At 49.1% G+C, this 22,990-nt stretch overlaps 1 protein-coding gene across 4 annotated transcripts in view; it reads left to right on the top strand.

Moving 5' to 3' along the window:
* ST3GAL6 (ST3 beta-galactoside alpha-2,3-sialyltransferase 6) overlaps nucleotides 1-22,990 on the top strand; it is an 87,155-nt gene that overhangs the window by 61,501 nt on the left and 2,664 nt on the right. For all 4 annotated transcript variants that reach the window (XM_074999740.1, XM_074999758.1, XM_074999748.1 and 1 more), the window contains 4 exons: nucleotides 1,407-1,502; nucleotides 8,773-8,959; nucleotides 10,277-10,414; nucleotides 19,518-19,670. In XM_074999740.1, coding sequence (XP_074855841.1) covers nucleotides 1,407-1,502; nucleotides 8,773-8,959; nucleotides 10,277-10,414; nucleotides 19,518-19,670 — 574 coding nt within the window. The remainder of the gene's footprint in view (nucleotides 1-1,406; nucleotides 1,503-8,772; nucleotides 8,960-10,276; nucleotides 10,415-19,517; nucleotides 19,671-22,990) is intronic.

Here is a 22,990-nt window from a genome sequence, read left to right as displayed (position 1 = left end):
TAAAAACACTCGGTAGTGAGGTTGCTTAACTAGCAGTAGTTTAAATAAGCCCAAATGTACTGACTAGGTGCTACATAGTCTTAATTTGTGCTGTGTGTACAAAGTATGAATTGCTATAGCATTTTAAGAGTTCTGGGTGTATGTGTACATGTATATAACACATTGAAATAGACAATGTTAATCATTGGAAGGGATCCTCAAAAGCCTTGTGTAAAACATCAGTTAAGTAACTAAACAATTTAGTGTTACCAGTTGAAATTTAAAAAAAAAAAAAAAAAAAAAAAAAAGTCTGTCAGGGATGGTGCTTGGTCCTGCCAATAGGCCAGGGACTGGACTTGATGGTCTCCTGAGGTCCCTTCCAGCTCTGTGAGATGTGTATCTCCATATATTCATATATATAAACCTCTCTAATCTGGAACTGTCTTGTATGGGAACATCTGTGGTCCAGCACGACTTTAATTAGCCAGACCACGACTTATCATGGCTGTGGCCAACTCTTCTGTGGTCCCATAAAGTTTGTTTACAGCCACCAGTCCTAGTTCTGAGTGTTCTGTGGTGCTATTTAGCTGTAATGTCTAAGAGCCCAGCAGGGGAAGAATTGGTAATACTGCTAAACAGTATCGCCCTCCCATGGTTTGTCAAATTCTCTCATTCAGCACTGGGGAAGTCCCAAGGATGCTGGTCTAGAGATATTCAGTCTGTACGTCAGTGTAGCTTTTTTTACTCATAATAAAATATGATTTGCTCAATAACATTTCTCAGTCTGGTTCAAACATAAAGTTTGTGTAAAATGGTAACCATGAAGACATATACCTCAGATCTCCATAAGCAAATTATATGGGATACTAGTAGAATGGTGCAGAGCGAACAGGGAGAGAAATGTTTTTTAAAAATAGTGATGCAGTTTTGAAACCCTGCTACACAGCAGCCTTATTCTGAAATAAACTATTCCAGAATACCTATTCTGAAATAATGAAAGCTAAATTACAGCACCTTAGTCGTGTTGAGTGAGTAATACTTCAATTTGTCATATAAAATCAATTTCAAGATGTGCCTTTTGGTTTACTGATTAAATATAACTTGTTAATGCTAGGTGATCAATAAATCAGTCAGTGTTTTGTGACTGTGACAGTTTCTACTCAGTATGGAGTAGAATGTTCCAGTGCAGTGTTTGACTTTGCACGTGGTTTAAGAGCTGGTAGATACTACTTCTACCACACAAAAATGAAATAAATGACCATGACATCTGCCTAGTAACTAAACTGAGAATCCCATCCTAAGCCATTATTAGTTGTTCTGGGCTACTCCTGAAACCAAGTGTTCATAAATCAATTACAACTTAAAAGGAAAACATAATACATTTGAAATGTTTGAGCATACATATTAAAACTCTGTTTGTTCAACAGTTTGTCCTGTAGAAAGTGTGTTGTTGTTGGTAATGGAGGAGTACTTCAAAACAAGACATTAGGGCAGAAAATTGACTCCTATGACGTGGTAATAAGGTAAGTTGTCTTCTCTTTTTATATAATAAAGTGTTTTGAGCAGCTTCAGAGTTCAGCTATTATATATGAACTTGCTTAACAATAAAATTCCATGTTATTCTGAATATTCCTGACTTGTTAAAGCAATTTATAAAACAGTAAATGGTGCAATATTATGTTCTATATAATTAACAAACAGATAACATTGATTGCTGGTTAAGATTGCACCAAGATCCATCTTATGCACACTCATCTTTGAAAACTGGAAAATAAATAAAAGGAAAAGTCTTTCATGTTCCTTCATGTACATCTCTAACCCATGCAGAAAAGTAATATGCACCCCAACTGTATTCAACAAGCTGTCCACAATGGTGATTTCGTCGGTATCACTTATGACATGCAGGAGAGTGAATAAGCACCCCTCTGAGGAACATAAGTTACACCAACATAAGCAGTAGTATAGACATAGCCTCACATTCAAATTGTGATCCACTATTTTTTGTTTTTTTGAGTAGTATCCCTGTGGGTTCTCGACTCTGGATGTCAGTGCATCCTCGCTCTGGCTCTCAGAGATTCTTGTACGACAATGGTTTCTTGTGCCTTGCATGTTGCAGTAGTGCCTCAATGAGCTATCTGGTGCACGTGCGATGTGGGCCCCTCAGTTCCTCCTCTACCGTCCTTGGCTGCAGATGGATCTTTGCTTTCTCTCTCTCACAGACAAAAGGAGTTAGTTAGTGAAGTGTTTCATACCCTTTTATCCAAGATGTTTATCCTGTTTAACATAAAAAAAACCCAATGTTATTTTAGACAGATGGTAGCATTAGGGACAGTTGCTGCATCATCGCCATGACGGGCTCCCTGGGCTTTAAGCGATGCGCAACATGCAGAGGAGCCATGCTGATCTCCGATGGCCATGCTTAATGCATCAAGTGCTTGGATGAGGTCTACCAAACCCAGTTCTGCACCCATTGCTCTAGTCTCATGGCGTATGCCAGGAGGGACCAAGCCAACAGGCTCAAGGCTTACCTCTGTGAAAAGTGCCTCCTACAACTGGCCATGGAGCAGCCTTCCACTAAGGAATTGGCACAGGAGACCAAGGATACGGACTCTGTGTGTTCTTACCTTGGTTAGCACCCTGCCACTAACGGCGGACCCTTCTCCAGCATTTTCCTGGCCTCATGCGTCATCCTCATAGGCCGTGCCAGTTAGAAAGACTGCTGCAGTCTCCCCAGCACAGTCTAAGCTGACACAGCTAAAGGGAGCACATTCAGAACCAAGCTGCCAACACCCACTGCCTCCAACACTGTTGGCACCACTGGCTTCAGCCGCTTTTACCCCTGGTTATAAGAGATCCTCCAAAACTGAGACCCCACCCTCAGTGCTGGAGCGGGAGCACAAACAGCTCTGTTCCAAATCTCTGTGCCATTCGCACGAGGCACCAGACTTGGTACCGTGCAAGCGCAGGGCCGAGGCACTGCCACTTTCTCATGCAGCACTGAAGTAGAACCAGGCTACTGCTTCGCCAAGTCTTCTGCACCAGCGCGTGGCATGGCATGGCATCGGAATGGTGCTGTGAGGACTCACAACCTAGAGAGTGTGCGGTACTGGCGCCGCCCAGCTTACTGCACTGCGCGTCCCTGGTGCTGCCTGCATCCCCATTTATCTCAGTGCTCAGGGTTTTTGCAGGGCTTGGGAGCTAAATCCCCCACCCTGGGAAGGGGTGGTTCTGGCTGTAGAAGTGTCTTTTCATCACAGCACCCAAGCCCCATGCACTCCATTTGGGAAGATGTGCCGCCCACTATGGCCTACCCGCAGCTGCCCCCACTGTGTCTTGCACACCACTGCCCATACCTTCATGAGCCAGTGCTGCGGTGGTCATCTTGGCAGACATAGTCGTCCCACTCTCAGGCCCCATTGGCACCATCCAGGGTGTCCAGGGTTCACCCCATGTCACCACAGCCCACCATGTCGGCGACATATCCACCATCTCAACATTCTGGGGCTTAGGATTCCGTGTCAGAGAGTGAGGATAGATCCACGCTGCACTGTTCCTTGTCTTCACCAGAGGACGCGGTGCTTTTGGTGTCGCCTCCACCTGCAGACAACTCAAGGGCATTTCAGGAGTTGTTCCAGTGGATGGCCCAGTCCCAGGAAAAGGACATGCAGGAGGTGCTGGTTAAACAATACAAGCTTGTCTGCACCCTGCCGCCTCCTTTCTTCTCCAGGATTGCAATGCCCATGGGACAAGGTCCTTATGTACCCCACCGACATCTTATGTTAGACACTGTCATCCCTCCCTCCCACCAAGAGGGCTGACAAGCACTACGTCATGGCCTCGAAGCATGTGGAGTTCTTATTTACCCACCCGCAGCCAAATTCGTTGGTGGTGGATGCCGTCTGCAATTAGACACAGTCCTTTTGTTCCACCCCTCAAGACAAGTTGAGTAAGTAGTGGGACATCATGGGACGCAAAATCAGTTCATCAGGCATGATGCTTCTGTGGGTGGCGAATTATATGGCCCATGCTGACTGACTACGACCATCTAAATTACTCCAAACTGCAGGAGTTGGTCCCCACCTTCCCTGAGCAATGGCGCCTGGCCCTCATGAATGTCATCTGGAAAGGGCACATCACTGCCCTCAAGGTACATCAGTCCACGATGGATGTGGTGCACATTGCCACATCATGGTAGACGTGGACAAGCCTCATCATGGCTTCAGCCCTCAGGGGATCCCCAACGAGCTCCAGCAAAAAGCGAAGGACCTCGCCTTTGACGAGCATTATTTGTTTGCTGAAAAGATGGATGAGGTCCTTCACTCTGTGAAGGATTCATGCACCATGCTGCGTACAAGCAGGCCCACTACTCTCCCCATTAGCGACCACGGGAGCAGTTCCAGAAGCAACCGTAATGCTTTGAACCTCGCCAGCAGCACAGGTCCCAATGACAAAGTCTCCACTGGCAACAATACCAGCAGCCCACAGCATCCCACCCTCAAAAGTCCAAACAGCAGTTGTGAGGGTGTGGTTGAGAGTTAGAGAGATGTTTCTACTCCAGCCATTGCATAGTGTGGGCGCCATCTGTTCCACCACAGTCTCCGTACTTTTTAATGCCACTGGGCCATGGTTACCTCAGACAAGTGGGTCCTGGAGCTAGTGGCCCAGGAATATTCTATCCCATGTACCTCTACCCCTCACCTCATCCCTCTCCTTCAGCAAGAGGTTCAATACCTCCTCCATCTGGGTTCCATTGAGCTGATCCACACAGAGTTTCAGGATAGGAGGTTTTACTCCACATACTTCCTAACTCAGAAGAAAAATGGGGGGAGGGTATAGGGGTTAGAGGCCCATCCTTGACCTCAGGAGGCTCAACAAATACATTCTCTTATTGACGGTTCAAGAGGGTGACTCTCATGAGTATTATTCCAGCACTGGACCAAAACAATTGGCTCTCAGCCTACAAGATGCTTGTTTCCACATCACAATCCACTCGGTGCACAGACATTTCCTCTGATTTACAGTGTGGTCCCACCATTGTCAGTAGCGGGTCCTCCTCTTTGGGCTGTCCACTGTGCCCAGGGTATTCTCCAAGACTCTGGCAGTCTTGGCCGCCCACCTGCATCGACACAGGGTCATCATTTTCCCCTGTCTGGATGATTGTCTCAGAAAAGGCCATCATTCTCAGAGGCCTTTCTCATGGTGCAGGTCACCACAGACCTCCTGTTAAGTCTCAGCTTCCACATAAACTCTGAGAAGTCAGTGCTTCAGCCCACACAGTCCCTAGAGTTTATGAGGGCTCACATAAACACTACCACCATGAGGGCCGCTCTGCCCCTCCAGAGATTCTGGGCCCTGTGTGATCTCATCCTGATGGTGCGACTGTCCCCCACCTTCCCAGTGTGCATCTGCCTCAAGCTGTTGGGGCACATGGCTGCTGCTACCTACGTGGTCAAACTGGCCAGATATCACATGCAATGTCTTCACTTATGGCTGGCCACGTTATTCCCCAGTCAGGGACCCACTGTTCAAGGCCATGACTGCACTGCTGCACGTTCTCGCCTCCCTCCGGCGGTGGACATGTCCTGACAACATTCTCAGCAGGGTGCCGTTCCACCAGCCACCCTGTCCATCGCCCTTACTATGGATGCCTCCCTTATGAGATGGGGGACCTGTTTGGGTCCTTGCACGATCCAGGACAAATGGTCCTTCACTAAGCAAGTGCTTCACATAAACTTCCTGGAACTCAGAGCAGTTGCAGGCATTTCCAACAGCATCTCACATGCAGGTAGGTCGACATCCTCACAGACAACACTAAAATTGTGGACTTGGTGTCTTTGGCATCACATATCTCCTCAGGGTACTGAACATGACCCTCGACACCCTCAGTCACTTGTTCAGCAATCACCAAAAATGGGAGGTGGACACGGTGGCCCTCAGTCACCTGTTCCAGCTTCTGAGCCAGCCATGCATAGACCTGTTAGCGACCCGAGTCAACAGGAAGTGTCACCAGAATTGTTCCAGAGTGGGTCTGGGGAGACACTCCCTTGGGGACGCCTTCTCCATCAAGTGGGACGCACCCCTCCTCTACACATTTCCTCCCTTTCCTTTGCTTCAAAAGCTTCTGCTCAAGGTCAGACTGGATGGGGGTTGCCTCATCCTGATAGCGCTGGCATGGCCGTAGAGGCTCCGTATCCTCTTCCCCATTGCCAGAACTTCTGTCTCAAGATTTTGGCCACACCCTTCACCCCAATTCATTCAGGTTGCACCTCCACATGTGGCTTCTTAATGGTTCCAGACTGCTGAAATCGCACGCTCTGAGAGGGTGAAGAGGGTTCTCATTAACAGCAGAGGGGAGTCGACATGCAAGTCCTACCTCTACAAGTTGACGCTGTTCTCCCAATGGGTGGATGCTAACCATCCTGTGCCTCCTCACTGCACCCCTTCCTGTCCTCCGTGACGACCTGCTACGCTGCGTGAGCCAGGTCTAGCTCTCGGCACTGTCTGGGTGCATTCTGTCCATAACATTGGTGGGGGTTCCACCAAGCAGAGGGTGGGATTTCCTTTCTCACCCATCCCATCACCAAACGTTTTCTGATGGGTCTGCAAAACACCTTCCTGTCAGTTTGTCCTCCAGTCCCTATTTGGGACCTTAATCGTGTACTCAACTGCCTCATGACGTTGCCCTTTGAACCCCTGATGACGTGTTCCTGGCTCCATCTGTCGATGAAGGTTTCATTTTTGTTGCCATCAGATCGTCCAGGAGGGCTGGGTAGTTTGCCACTCTCCTGGCTGAACCTCCTTATATGGTGTTTTACCAAGGACAAGATCATTCTTCACCCTCATCCTAAGTTTCTTCCTAAGTTTCTCTCTCTACTTGATATCAATGAACCTATCCACTTACCTGCGTTCTTCCCGAAGTTGCACTCTGATCCTGTGCTTCTGGCATGGCATGCTCTGAACATTTGGGGGGCCTTCTGCATCAACCGCATGAGGCGTTGGTGCAACTATCAGGCTCTTCCTCTCTGTTGCCCGTTTCATCTCAATGGCTGTCCAAGTGGATCTCCCCCTGTATTCACACATGCTGTGCCCTTCACTGAAGGGAGCTTCTGGGTGCTGTCACCGCCCCTTCTGCCCAGGCTGTCTCTCCCACTACTGCCTTTCTCAAGAACGTGCTCCTTACGGTCATGTGCAAGGTGGTGACATGGTCTTCCAGCAACATGTTTGCACAGCACTAGGCTCTTTTGTCTTCCATTGCTCTCTCCATTCCAGTAGGTCAAACAGTTCTGTCGACTGTAGTTGTTACTGGGCTCCAAACGCTCCTCCAAAGTGCAACGGCTGCTTTATAGTCACCCAGAGTGGAGCACCGACAGCATCACTACCTGAAGAAGAAAAGGAAGTTACTTGTGCAGTGATGATGGTGCTTTGAGATGTGTGCCTCCTGGGGGTGCTCTGCTTCCCTCCCCCCTTCCCCTGCTTTGGAGCATCCTGCTCTTTTTGCCTGGGTAGAGAAGAAATGGAGGGGCCCATACCATGTGCACCAGATAGCACAAGGAGGCACTACTGAGCATATATGGCACAAGAAACCATGGCTATAGAAGACCCTCCGAGCACCGGCACAAGGACGTACCGACACCCATAGTGGAGCACCCGTGGGAACACACATCTCAGAGAACCATTGTTACTGCACAGAGTGAGTAACTTTCTCATCCCTTGTCAACAGTACTGCCACCTAGTCAGTTATTCCCCATTTTGTAGTTGGGCATGTGATTATTTTTTTCCTTACCTGACTGCAGTACTTTGCACTTGTCTTTATTGAAGTTTATCTTGATGAACTCAGATCAATTTGCTAATTTGTCAAGGTCATTTTGAATCTGTTTCCAAAGTGTGTACAGTTCCTCCCAAGCTTGGTGTCTTCCACAGATTTTGTATGCATACTCCCCACTCTAGCGTGTCTGATTAGAAGGAACTGCCCGGGTCATCTAGTCTAACTCCACCCAAGATAAGATTTCTTATATCTAAACCATCCACTTTGAGAGTTGTGTTGTCTTTTCTGAAAACACCGCCCAGCAATTAATCAATAGCTTTCCATGCCAGGCCTTTCTTCGGATGCTTTCACTTCGCTTCATTTGAGGATCTACAGAAACACAAAAGACACAGTTTCCAATCCCCCCTATTTCTGTGGTGAAGGTACAATTCAGTGTTCTTCAGCACAAAACCACCTTCAGCTGACTGCCCATCAGTTACTGCCAGGAGCAACTTTTCCAGAATTTTCCCATCCAAAAGTATGCATAGATTTACCCTGGGGACTTGCCATGGTGACTGCCCAGTTGGCTGCCCTAGAATAGTTTAGCTTTGTAATGACCAGTTGTACCATATTTGTTTTTCTACTACCTTGGCTGTCAATTACTAAACAAATGAAACAACAACAGAGGCCATAGCTTCCCACATCATGACTTAGGGGAAAATTGCTATTGAATTAAACTGACCTAGATAATTTTAAGTTCTAAGGCAGTATTTCAGTTTATGGGCCAACGTCAGAGGGTATTTTGCTATATTACGGCTGCATGATTGGCTATGTTCTGTTTTATTCTTAACCTTCGTGGTCAAATTTCCTTCCAAGTTGAAAACCCTAGTGTAAATTGTCAGTGCAAGATTTACCATAAAACTGCACATCTTCCAATTAACATTGTTAATAAAAGTCATGCTGCTGAATCCTTGTGCCATTTGCCTTATTAAGACCACCAAAATGGCTTTATGGTGATGCTGTTTGTATATTTTCTCCCTTGTTTACAGAATGAATAATGGTCCCATTATTGGGTATGAGGAGGATGTTGGGAGGAAGACAACTTTCCGACTTTTTTATCCAGAGTCTATTTTTTCAGATCCAATTCACTACGATCCTGATACGACTGTAGTTCTTCTGGTATTCAAACCACATGATTTAAAATGGCTCTGGGATATACTGAGTGGTCAGAAAATAGTAAGTTTGTTTATTGTATTTAGTTTTGGTTCAAATTGTCATGGTTTTGTTTGTCTTGGGTAGTAATCTGAGCAGTAAAGTGCTGTGGTAAATTGGAGTAGTAAAATAAACATCTTGTTTATAAAATGGAACCCTGTGTCTGTATGAATTTGCTTGTAGCGGAATTGCTCATGCAACATTCCTATAGCGTAGTTGAAGACAAGAAAATCTTTGGGAAATATTCTCGGTCAAAGCTTCACCGTTGTAAAACAGTGTAATTAGAATGAATGGAAACTACAGCAGTGTACTCTGGCTGAGCATATTACCTGTCTGTTTTATGTCATGTAGATTTAGGATACCCACCCTCCCAACCTGTAGTTGTTTCTCTTATATTACTAGGAGTATATGCCTGGAAAAAGGATTTTAGTTTTTGAAGCATTCATCACCGCTTGCCCTCTGTTCCCCACCTCAGTGAGAATACTTTTGATCCAGTAGATTTACGTGGCATATTGAGAAGGTGAATTTTTTATAGGACATGTGGCATTATTTTAAAAATTGATTAAGTGGAGGATGTTTGGCTTCTTTCTGCTCTCCCTTATGCTAGAATCACTAAGTTTTTGAGGAAGGCAAGTGTTAAAATTTATTACACTTCAGTGGAATTACTCCTGATTTATACTGGGGTGACTGAGGTCAGAATCAGTTACTCTGTTTTCAAAGTGAGAAATAAGCACATATCTGCCAACGTTTTCAAAGCACACATCAGCAGACCCTGAATTTGCATAAATGTGTATAACTTGCATCATTTCAAATAAATCTACATACTGTAAAATAAGAGTTGGCAACCCTGTAAAGCAGCAGGAGGAACTTAAAATGACTCCCCATCCATGCATACGAGCAAGCAAAGTACAGAAAATCTGACTGATCACCCAGGTTGTCTCAGAATAGCATAGGCCAAATTCCACCTTCAGTTACGTAGGTGAAACTGCTCTTGACTTCAAGGAGGAGAGGTATCGGCAGATATTACTGAGTCCGGTGGGTTTTTCTGAACTCTTCTAAGCTGTGACAGAGATAAATTAGTGTGTAATATTTTCTTTCTGGAAAACTTGTGAAACTTCTGGCTCTTTAATATGCAAGAAACTCACTATTCTGCTATATCCTCGGTAACATTTTGAGAAATGTAAAAAATCAAAAACCCTGTCTGTGGTGATTTTTTAAATAAAGTGTTTGGCTTCTCTTCTCTGTCCACTCCAAATGCATGATGTGTGACCTAAACTTAGAGATGCTACAACAGCAAATCAACTGACCCTAAGAGTAAAACAAGATATTTGACTATTACAGAATACTAATGGTTTTTGGAAGAAACCAGCCTTGAAGATGATATATAAACCTAACCAAATCAGGATACTTGATCCTGTCATTATCAGACAAACAGCACGTGACTGGCTTCATTTCCCAGCTAAGTTTCCCAGAAAAGAAGTAGGTATATTTTTGTTGTTGTTACTTAAATTGTTTCCAAACAGATGATATAAAACGATCACAAATGTTTGTTTATTGTAATTAGCTATGTTGAAAAACCTCGGTTTACACTGTAGTACTAATTGGTTTTTAGAAGCTTGTTGAAAATGTCAGATGACAAAACCAAGCCATGATCTCTTTTAGTCGTTAATGTCTTAAAGCGTGCAGTGGCTTGCATGCTTGTTGCAGTGTGGCCTTTTTTCACTAGGACTAAAGGCGTATTTTTTAATCAGCTAATGCATTAAAAAGCACCGATTAAAATCCTAGTACCAGCAAGGCAAATTGTAATTTTATCATGAGTTAACTGGTGGAGATGAGCCCTGCAGCTTAAGCTAACACACATTAAAAAGCCACCTTTTATTCTAGTGTGGCTATGGCTTCTGCATATACATAGATTCATGGAGCCCATACCAGGCCCACTGACAGGGTGGGGGCAAAGGGTTGTATGTCAGTTGAGCAGTAGAGGCATCATTCGTCAGGCCTGACAACAAGGGGGGCAAGAGGGCAGTTACCCCAAGTCCCAGCAATTCACAGGGGCCCAGAGCTCTGGCCATCACTGCTGCTATGTTGGCAGTGGCAATGGCCGGAACTCCAGGCCCCTTTGAAGTGCCACGATAGTGCCACTTTGCTGCTGCATGCAGCTGTAAGTGTGTAAGGGGGCGCCCAGTGCCACAGCCTGGGTGGCAGTGAGGGCTGACTGCCTTAGGCCCCACCCCTTCTGCTCTTGGCCCCACCCCTTTTGGAGCAGAGAGCCAGACTGCCCCCCCTCACCTTGCTCTGGGCCCCGGTGGCACATGCTCACAGAGACGAAGCATATGTAGTAGTATGTGTGCTATAAAGGGTTCATCATAAGGAACTGGGAGTGGATGTCTGAATTAAGCACTGGGGTGAAAGATAAAATGGGCTATATTCAGTCCTGGACAAATGATGATCTTAAGGTCTAATGGCTCAAGACTAGAATGGAAAGCTTTATATCACTGTCTTTTATCCTTGCCGTGCTATGGGCCATAGTCCTCACTTCAGCCGTGGAAAGTTCATAGATATAGACATCGCTACCCTGCACCATTATCACATGTGGAAAACTATTAGGTAATTTTGCAGAAGTTAGTAAACGGTATTGGTTTTATTTGTCTTCTTCTCCTGCCGTGAGATTCACAACACTAAGGTTCTAGTGTTCAAGGAATGTGCAAAATGATGCCAGTGTGTGGGGTTTTTTAAGCAGCCAGACGTATTTTTGTTTAGAAAATGTTCAGCCTAAACAGAATGCCCCTGGGGTGTGTTATGAAGGTTTTAACGGCACTTGTTTGAGTTGAATTGCTGACGGGGGGGCCAAGGGGGCAGTTGCCTCAGAGCCCAGCATTTTCAAAGGGGCCCAAGCTCTAGCCGCCACCACTGTCAAAGTAGCAGAGATGGAGGCCGGAGCTCTGCGTCTTTTTGAAATGCTGTGGCAGCACTGTGCCATCACTCCATGCTCAGCTCTGTGGCAGCATGCCCTCACCCCCTTAGCCTGACCGCCATAAGCTCCACCCCTTGTGGGATCCGGCTCCCCTCCTACCTTGCCCCCAGGCCTTCAGTAGCGGTTGGCTCCACTGTCCTCGATTAAATTTTTGTATCATCTGCACAAGAATCTTTTTGCATTTAATACACTGAAGTATGTGTGACATATTATCTGTCCCTCAGCGACTCAACAAATCATCACTGCCAATGATCCAGGTAACACTGCTGTGGTATTGCAAAAAGAATCACCAGAGAGGCAGAGGTTAGTTTTCTCGGTGGTGCTTTAGGGCCATTAAAAATAGGCCCTGACATAGAAGTCTGAGTCACAAACCCAGGAAAAGAAAAGCAAAGCTTAGTAACCGAAGCAGCTACAGAACCCAGATAGGTGGTTGTGATTTTTGGAATTTGTGGGGCCATTATTCCTTTGTGGGCTCTGCTGCATGCATTCAAGCAGCCTCTTGGCATTCTAGTGGAAGGAGTGCCCTCTCGTGGTAGCTTTAGAAATTGGGACAGAGTATGGCAATTGACTTAACTTTTGCATTGCTATATAAAATAATTTTAATAATTTCTTTCTGAAGAATGTTCGAACAGAAATGCAGCCTTTAACTGGTAAACCTTCTTTGTGCAGGCAAGATGGATCATAGACTACACAGGCATTTGTAATGCTAAATAAATCAGCTTAATCTGCCATACCCTGAGGTCACAAGCAAGTTGGTACAGAAAGTGCTAAAGAGCAGCCGGCGCCCCACAGGAATCTTTCCCAAGTATCCTGTGTAGAAATATCATATTTGTCCGATTTGACCTTCCTAATACTTCTTGCTGAGCATACTTATATGAAAGCATGTGTATCTAGTCCTCCAGCTTTTTCTCCACATTAAATTATAGCTTGCATCTGCTAGCACAGTTGGGTGCTTTGGTGAGGGCTGTTATATCACTAAGTTGCTAATGACTTCACATGGGAAATAAAACGGCAGGAGGAGAGGAGAGACTGATCATTCCCTTCAAGCCTGCAGATCTTACAAACTCCATGTTAGGAAACCCTCTTCCCTCAACTGCCTTAAAAGTGGTCCTAGGAGATAGAAACAGTGGCTGGGGGCACCAGTGAAGCCATGCTATCAATCAACCAGATGGGGGACTTGTGATCTTGGAGTTAATACACAGAACGGATGGGCAATCATTTTTGATTGGGGGCTACTTGAAAATCTTGATAAGTAGTTAAGAGTTGCACCCTTCTATGATAGAAATAGAAATATGGAGATGCACACATCTCATAGAACTGGAAGGGCCTTGAGAGCCTCCTGCCCTCTTGGCAGGACCAAGCACCATCCCTGACAATTTTTTTTTTAATCTATTTGCCTCAGACCCCTAAATAGCCCTCTCGAGGAGTGAACTCCCAACCCTGGATTTAGCAGGCCCAAATAATTTTATTTGTTGGAGATCTGTGTTTTTGCAACTACATATCTCTGGTTGTAGCTTTACTGTGAAGACGAGATGAGAGAGAGAGATGAAGCTGGAGATGAGGGTATATTTAATAAGTTTAACTCATTTTGGCTACGTCTACACATGAAGCCTACATTGAAATAGCTTATTTCGATGTAGCGACATCGAAATAGGGTATTTCGATGAATAATGTCTACACGTCCTCCAGGGCTGGCAACGTCGATGTTCAACTTCGACGTTGCACAGCACAACATCGAAATAGGCGCAGTGAGGGAACGTCTACACGCCAAAGTAGCACACATCGAAATAGGGATGCCAGGCACAGCTGCAGACAGGGTCACAGGGCGGACTAGCGCTTCCAGGGCAACAGCTAGCCGCTCCCTTAAAGGGCCCCTCCCAGACACACACAGCCTGCACAGCACGCGGTCTGAGGAGCCATAGGCACACAGACCCCGGGCGACGCAGTCATGGACCCCCAGCAGCAGCAGCAGCCAGAGGTCCACCCAGCCCTCCCAGCAGGAGCAGGGCTTGCCCTGCTCCATGCCATGCGGGAGGCAGCTGAGCACCTCCTTGCTACACCGGAGGAGGAGCTGCCCCCAGGGCAGCAGGGCTCAACCCCCAACTTTGCAGCACCCTGCCCCCCACCCCCCGCCTCACACGCCGTCTTCTGTGGAGCTACCCCACCAGCACCGACTGGTGGGAGCGGCTGGTGCTTGGGGAGTGGGACGACGACCGCTGGCTCAGGAACTTCAGGATGAGCTGGCAGACATTTATGGTGCTGTGCCAGTGGCTCACCCCCGCACTCAGGCACCAGGACACCGCCATGCGGCGTGCCCTCACAGTGGAGAAACGGGTCGGCATCGCTGTCTGGAAGCTGGCCACTCCCGACAGCTACTGATCCGTGGGGCAGCAGTTTGGTGTCAGCAAGGCCACCGTCGGGGCTGTCCTCATGGAGGTAAGAGAACCCACGGGGGGAGGGCAGGGCAGGGGAAGGGGCCCGGGCAGAGGAGGGCAGGGGAGGGGAGGCCAGGGCAGGGCAGGGCAGAGGAGGGGAGGGGAGGGCGGGGGAGGCCAGGGGAGGGGAGGGCAGGGCCATGCGCACCCTGCTCACCCCTCATTGGTGCTGTCCCATGTGCTTTCCCTGCAGGTTGTGCGTGCCATCAATGCCATGCTCCTGCACAGGCTCGTGAGGCTGGGGGACTCAGATGCCACCATCGCGGCCTTTGCCACCCTGGGCTTCCCCAGTTGCGTCGGGGCTCTGGATGGGACTCACATCCCCATCCGCGCCCCGCATCACAGTGGAGGACGCTACATGAATCGCAAGGGCTACCATTCTGTGGTCCTCCAGGCCTTGGTGGACAGCCGGGGCTGTTTCCAGGACATTTATGTGGGCTGGCCTGGCAGCACCCACGACGCCCGGGTTTTCCGGAACTCGGGCCTGTGCCGCCGGCTGGAGGCGGGGACCTACATCCCCCAGCGGGAGATCCCTGTGGGGGACACCACCACGCCCCTCTGTGTCATCGCAGATGCAGCATACCCACTCCGGCCCTGGCTCATGCACCCGTACACGAGCCATCTCTCCGCTAGCCAGGAGCGCTTCAACCAGTGCCTGAACCACACGCACCAGGTGGTGGAGCGCTCATTTGGCCTCCTGAAGGGACGCTGGAGATGTCTCCTGACCCGCCTGGATGCAGGCCCCAACAAAATCCCCCTGATTGCGGGTGCCTGCTGCACCCTGCACAATTTGGTGGAGAGCAAGGGGGAGGCCTTTTTCCAGGGCTGGGCTGTGGAGGCCGGCAGGGCCGACGTGCAGCCACCCGCTGCCCCCAGTCGGCAGGTGGACCCCGAAGGGACCCGGGTCCGGGAGGCCCTGCGGGCCCACTTCGATGATGAGGCCGCGGGGTGAACTCTGCCAGGCCCCCCACTGCCCGCCCCTTCCTCCACCACACTCCTGCCCCAACGCCCACACCATGGAGCACCCAACCGCACCCCCCTCCCACTTTTCCTGGACAAATGACAGCACGCACTTGTGGCTGAACTTAAACTTCTTTTTCTTTGAGAACTTTTTTTTTAACTATAAATATATAAAACAAGAACAAACTATATACAACATGTGGAACCAAAGTAATATGTACAAATAAAACAATAGTAAGACAAAAGTGTCCTCATTAATGAAAAGAAAACCAGGGAGGATAAAGGGGAGAACTATTTACATGGGGGGGCGGGGCAAACGGGGGGCACAAAATAATAACCTCAAACTATGTACAAGGGGGGGGGCCACGTCCCGGGCCCCTTGCCCCTAAAGTCCGGCACTGGGCGTGGGCGGCCGGGAGCCCCGCCGCAGCCGCAGCCCTGTCCGGGGCTGGCTGGGGGCGGGGCGGACCGGAAGATATGCCCGGCGAGTCTCAGCTGGCTCCAGGGGTCCCTCGGCTCTCCGGCCCTCGGCGGTGGGTGGCGGGGCGACGGCGGACGGGACGGCGACGGGCAGAGCAGCTGGTGGTGCAGCGGGTGGAGCAGGCACGTCAGGCGCTGCAGCGGCCGGCGCGGCATGGGGGGCCAGGTAGTCCACCAGGCGGTTGAAAGTCTCCATGTAGGCCCCCCATGCCTCTTGGCGCCAGGCCAGCGCCCGCTCCTGCAGCTGCAGGTGCTGCTCCGCGACCTCCAGCTGCCGACGGTGGATGGCCAGCAGCTGGGGGTCCGTCGCCGTCGGCTGGTGGTGGCGCGGGGTCCGCTGTCTAGCCCACCGTGGGGCCGGTCAGTCCTCAGCTGAGGGGCTTGCCTGGGGCGATGGCCCCGGAGGGCTCTCCGGGACCACTGATGCCTCGCCGGCGCTCTCCTCCAGTCCTTCTGATGCTGCAGGTGCGGGACACAGGAGAGGAGTGGGGGAAGAAGAATGGAGACAGGCGTTAGTGTGGGCCCCGAGCCGTGGCCTTTGTCCCCCCAGCCCTGTGCTGCAGGTTCCCAATCCCCATCCCCGGGAGATGCTGCTGTGATGGATGGGGTTCAGGGGTCCCCCTGCACTGCACCCCGTCCCCTGGTGGGAGCGACTCTCACTTCACTCCGCAGGGTCTGACAGCAGGAGAGGTTTCTTAGGCCACAGATGCCCAGTTTCTCCCAGGAGTGACAGCACCAGCTGTCGGAAGAGACAGTCCTTCCAACCCGTCGTGGGGAGAAGACCCCAAGGGGGGCCCCTCTGGGATGCAGCTTTCCCCCTTCTCAGGCTGGCTGCCTTCCAGCTCTCCCTTCCCCTAGCCTCTACCTGTGGCCCCCGCCCTCGCCCTCCCTCCCCAATTCAAAGCCAGCTCGGCTCCTCCCTCCTCTTTGTTCAGGGCAGAGGTGTCACATGCCAGCTGTAGCCCCAGGATCATCCTTTGCCCCTGGGAGCTATTCGGCTCTTGTTGCTCATATCTAGCCTGAGTCTCCCTTTTGCACTCCCCCCACTCCATCACCTGCTGCTGCTGCTGCTGCTGCGGGGTGTCCCACCCCCTCCGCCCGGGGGCCCCTCGACGTTCCGCTCCCCCCTGGCCCGGGGATGGGGCATGGCACTGTCGTGCGTGGTGGGGGGGGGGCAGGGGCTGATGCAGTGCTGTGACGGACATGGCCCTGCTGTCCTTGGGGCCATGGCCATGTGAGCATGTGGGGGGCCCTGGACACATATCTATTACCCCCCGCCCCTCAAGCCCGGGATGTGCACCAGAGGGGGGTACCTACCTGTCGGTCCGCTCCCACGGTCCGGAGATCCCCGGGGGGCGGAGGCCCGGCTGCTGCTCCGGGATGGCAGGAGGAGGATCTGCAGCCCGGATTCTGCGGAGGAGGAGCCCCCCTCCTCCTCCTCCTCCTCCTCCTGCCGCGATGTCCCGGGGGTGGGCTCCGGGGGGGGGCCCCGGGGTTCAGGGCTTACCTCCGGGGCGGACTCCGGCTGCAGGGCCTGCTGGGGCTCGTCGGCCGAAGTATCAAGGGTGGCTGGAGGGGAGGAGGTGTGCCGGGGGCCCAGGATGTCCCTGAGCTCCCTGTAAAAGGGGCAAGTGACGGGGGCGGCCCCAGATCGGCCGGCCGCATCCCGGGCCCGGGAGTAACCCTGCCGCAGCTCCTTCACCTTACTCCTGACGTGATTAGGAGTGCGGGCAGGGTGACCCCGGGCAGCCAGGCCATCAGCCAGCCGAGCGAACGCATCCGCGTTCCGCCTCTTGCTCCCCATTACCTGGAGCACCTCCTCCTCGCTCCAGGGCCCCAGCAGGTCCCGCAGCTCGGCCTCTGTCCAGGAGGGGCCCCGCTACCGCTTGCCAGCCTGGCTGCCCACCTGGCTGCGCTGGCTGCTCTGGCTCCCCTTGGGGGGGGTCCCCTGGGGGCGCTGGGGGGCTGCCGGGCAGCCATGGCAGGTACTGGCTCTGTTCTGGGTGGCTGAGGGACGTGCAGGCCGGCCGCGTGTCTGGGCTGCCGCCTGCATGTTCCCTCAGCTTCCTGCACCGGAAGGGAGGGGGAGGGGACCTTTAAGGGGCCACTCCACGCGGCCACCATTGAGCTGAGGGGCTGGAGAGAGCGTCTCTCAACCCCTCAGCTGATGGCTGCCATTGAGGACCCGGCAATTTCGACGTTGCGGGACGCGCAACGACTACACGGTCCCTACTTCGACGTTGAACGTCGAAGTAGGGCGCTATTCCTATCCCCTCATGGGGTTAGCAACTTCGACGTCTCGCCGCCTAACGTCGAAGTTAACTTCGAAATAGCGCCCGATGCGTGTATTTCGAAGTTAGTGCCGCTACTTCGAAGTAGCGTGCACGTGTAGACACGGCTTTTATGTGCATTTGGTGATTGTGGAGGTCAAGGACAGAGTCAGGCATAGCACAGTCAAATTTTATGTAAGATTCTCCATACATCCATCAAATCACTTCATTCCTGATTTACTACACATTTGCCATGCTTGTCATGGGCCTCTCCAGAACAACCATTGTACTAACTGGCATGAGAAATTTAAGATGTAAATGAAAGCGGGATTTAAGTCTGACTATTAAGCTCATTATTTAAATGCCTAGATGTAGAAAATTATTTTGTTAATTTACAGGGTCACAAGACAACTGCTTGAATTGCAAATTAATACTATTTTTAGAATGTACTGTAATTTTTTAAATGTGTAAAATTCTACAGAGATCCTCATTCTGTTCTCTGATTCCCACTTACTAAAGACCTGAATATTAACATCCTTATGGAACATGTTCACACTTTACATGGTGTTTTTGTGATAAACCTATCAAATCTTGTGGTCATGTTTTACAAATGTGAATAAAATATGATGAAGCTTTGCTCTTTTGAACCAAATGTTTAGGTAGCAGAGTATCTCAGTATGACATGCTAATGAAATATATTTTTGAACCTATCTATATGAGTTTACAGCATCTCTTCAGAGGCCAATTTCACAGAAAAAAAGGATAGAAAAGACCCACTTCTCCATTACATTATTCAGTCCATATCCTTGCGTACACAGGATTATTCACTAGTGTTTTATCCAGCTTTGATCCAGTTTGCTAAGTCTTTTCTGGAATCACACAAATGCTTAAAAGTAAGCATGTGTTTAAGTGCTTTGTTGAACTGAAGCCATTGCCAAAATGTTATTGGTAATGTAGTGCCCAAAATTAGATGCAATATTTCAGCGTTGGTCATGTCAGGACCGTGTAAAATAGCTGTGCAACAGATCATCGGAGTCAGAAGTGACAATGAATTGAATATTCACGTAGTTTTCCTCTGTTCTAGTAACACATTATAATTGGCTGTGCAAAATTAAAAATGGCACTGCTCGTAATTACCTTTTATGTGCAAAATAATTTGACTTCCATGGTGTGAATATATGTTGCTGGGTCTATTTCTGTAGAGGGGAGGTGGGAGGGCAGACACTTTTGGACATGAACAGTTTCCTCACTCTTGACTATTTTTTCTAACAGATGAAATAGTTTGTCTTTGTTTCTTAAATTTCCAGCTCTAAAAATTCTTATAGCTACTTTTAGCAATGCTGCCCATTTTGTAATATGGTACTGCAGAGTCATTAGTGAATTTTATGTTGTTAAAATACCCACTCTTGCGTTTGTCTCCTTATATCAAGATGACATTTACGTTTTTGTTTGTGTGCTTTTAGAAACCCAAGCATCCTACAACAGGGCTAATTGCAATCACGTTGGCATTTCACATATGCCATGAAGTTCACCTGGCAGGCTTTAAGTACAACTTCACTGACCGAAACAGTTCTTTGCATTATTATGGCAATGAGACCATGTCCCAGATGATTGTGGTAATGTACTGTTTTCTTCTTTGGGAAATACTTCCAGGAAAATAATCTTGTGCTAATAGGCTGGGAGAGGAACGAGCATAGTTTAGGAGTCAGAAAGCCTGGCTGGCTTTTTAGCCTTAGGCACGTCACTTAACTGCACCTCAGTTTCCTGATACATGAAATGGGTGAAGCTGGTCAGACATTTTCCAGTGGAATGTTTTCTAATAGGAAAATGTCAGTTTGTCAAAACTGACTGATTTTGCTGAAACAGGTCTGTTTACCAGAATTGTAGAAATGTGGGGCTGGAAGGGACCTTGAGACGTTACCTAGTCCCTCCTCCCACACTGAGCTAGGACCAAGTTACCTTTACCATGTGAGCAAAGTGTTTCTCTGACCTATTCTTAGAAACCTCCAATGCTGGGGAATCCACAGCTTTCTATGATAACCTGTTTCAGAGCTCAACTGTCTTTGTGGTTAGAACATGCTTTCAAAAGTTTAACCCAGCTCTCCCTTGCTGGAGCTTATGCATGTCACTACTTATCTACCACCAGGGGACAATGAGAACAATTGATTTCCATGCAGTTTATAACAGATGCATTTGAAGACTGTTATCATGTCCCCCATAGTTGTCTTTTCCCAACACTAGACATGAGAATTTTTACACTCTTTCCTCACAGATCAGGTTTTCTAAATCATTTATCCTCTTTTTTGCTCTCCTCGGGGTTCATTCCAGATTGCCCACATCTTTCTTAAACTGCAGCACCTTGAAGTAGAACACTGTGCAGCACGCTGAACAGCAGTGGAGATCTCACAAGTGCAGGGAAGTGTGGGACAGTAACCTCCAGCCTTCCATATGGTGTTCCTGTTAAATACAGCCCTGAACAGCATTAGCCATTTTTGCAACTGAATCACATTGTTGTTTCATATCAGGAGTGCAGGCAGAATTACCCTGGCTCACCTCAACTTGTGATCCATTGTAATCTCCCAGAGTCTTTTCATCAGTACTACCCTTACCCAGTTATTCCCCGCTTTGTAGTTATGCATTTGATTTTGTTTTCCCACATTTAGCGTTGTGCATTGGTCTTTATTGAATTTTACAGTCATACCCCGAGATACACCCATTTGGGTTATGAGAATTCAAGTTTACGAGGAGTTTCATTTAAAACCCCTAACTCATCTTACGAGGCATTTCCTCGAATTCATGAGGTCTGATTTCAATTTCGTGCACCTCAGCGGGATGCAGACGCCCTGCAGCGGGAGAAAGGCTGTGGCTCCAGGCAACAGCTGCCCACAGCTGCAACCTGCCTGGCACATCTCTCTGCAGTGCCCAGCGGCTGTTTCCCGGAGCCCCTGGCCCAGCCTTTACCTGTGGCTGGTCTGAGTCTCCGCCTTGGCTCTGCAGCAGCGGCGCGCCCTGGCCCAGCCAGCGGCCGCGGGCTCCCAGATGCTCACGCAAGACGTGGCTGCTGGGCATGCAGGCCATCCCAACCCCGCCCCTGCCCCTAGCGCCCCGGGGGGCTAGGGGGCCGCCACTGCCCACCCTGCGCAGCTGTGCCTTGGGCACCGCTTGCCACCTGTGGCGTTCCTTTGCATTCAGTGCCTGGCTGCTGCCGGCAGGGCCTCTTTGCCACACAGCCCCCCACGAGTGAGGCATCGCCCCTTGCCAAGTGGGGGCCTCCTGTGCCTGCCTAGCTCCCCACGTGGCCAGCCCCTGACACTGCCCCCTCCTTGCTTCACCTCAGCTGCGCTCAGGCCGGGCTGCCTCCCTGTGCCCTGCTCTGCCCTGCCCGCCCCCTTGCACCGGCCCCACTTCTGCCGCCGCAGGCAGCTACCGGGCTTTGCGCCCCCCTCCCAGGTGCTCTTCGGTTTCCGTTCCCCTGTCTCTGCAGGTAAACAGACATATTGCAGAGTAATTAATGAGGGGAAAATGCCTTGTTAGGTTGTGTTATGATAACTAATGTTAACTATTGAAGTAATTGTGTTCATTTTAATGGGATTTGGTGTTGTTTTAGCGTAAATGGGTGTAAATTTTGGGGCTCAGGAACGCATACAATTTTTTCCCATTGAAATGAATGGTAATTACATTTTCGACTTACAAGAATTTGCCCTAAGAGGAGTTTTTCAGGAATGAATTCCCCTCGTAAGGTGGGGGAAGACTGTACCCGGCTGATTTCCAACCAATTCTCCAATTTGTCATGGAGAATTTGAATCCTAATCCTGTTCCCTAAAGTGCCTACAAACCCTCCTGGAGCATTGTCATCTAGCCATTTTATAAACGTACTCTCCACTATCCAGATCATTAATGAAAATATGGAATATTACTGGACCCAGGACCAACTCCTCTAGGACTCCATATTTTACATATCCTCCCGGTTTGACAGCAAACTGTTGATAACGACTTTGAGTGTGATCTTTCAACCAGTTGTGCATCTGCCTTGTGATAGTCTAGATCATATTTCCCTAGTTCGCTTACAGGAATGTAATATGGGACTGTATCAAACCCTGACCAATATCAAGACCTAACTTGCCTACTGCTTTCCCTCTGCATCCAGTAGTCCGTCAAGGAACCCAGGCTGTGTCTACGCTACAAAATAAAGCAGAATTTATTAATATCAGTTTTGTAACTCTGGAATTTTATAAATTCGATTTTGACTATTCTCACCTTCCCATGTGTTCCTCACGAAGTTGACTTATTGCTGCCACACTCAAAATGGCAAACATCAGCTGTTGCAGTAGTGCATTGTGTGAATCTATCCCGCAGTTCCCTCATCCTCATAGCCTTCTGGATATGTTCGCTGGTCTTTGATGACATCCTCCCACATTGCATTGTCCTCATTCCCCTCCAGGGTTAAGCAAATGCCCATTTTTCCAGTCGGGAAGGAAGAAACGATGGGCATCAGCAAAGATGGCAAAGTTAACAGAAATCTCTTTCTTTTGTAACTGAATTATCAAGGATTTCATAAAAATCAGCAAGTGTGTGTCTTCTGAACTGGCCGTCCACTAACTGTCCCCACTCCTGTGACTGCATCTGATCCCCGAAAATAATACAGGGACCCTGAAAAGCTTGAAGAAAGAGTTGTTAGTAAAGTTTTTAAAAAAGACTTGCTGAGGGGAGAGTATTTGGCTTCCCAGTCCACTATACAGCTTCTGTGCACAGGCTGTGTTCTCAACTGGCCTTCCACTGACTGTCCCCGCTCCTGTGATTGCATCTGATCCCTGAAAATAACACGGGGACAGACTTTTTTCTCAGCTGGCTCTCTGCCCGCTCTTCCCTGAATGAGGGGGTGCAAAGTTAGAAGAAATTGGATAGAAAAGTCTAAGGAAAAAGATTTGTCTTCCCT

Source organism: Carettochelys insculpta, chromosome 1, assembly GCF_033958435.1.
Source record: "Carettochelys insculpta isolate YL-2023 chromosome 1, ASM3395843v1, whole genome shotgun sequence".
Lineage (NCBI taxonomy): Eukaryota > Metazoa > Chordata > Testudines > Carettochelyidae > Carettochelys > Carettochelys insculpta.
The sequence above is the reverse complement of the archived record's forward strand: the minus strand, read 5'-3'. Positions and strand labels throughout refer to the sequence as shown.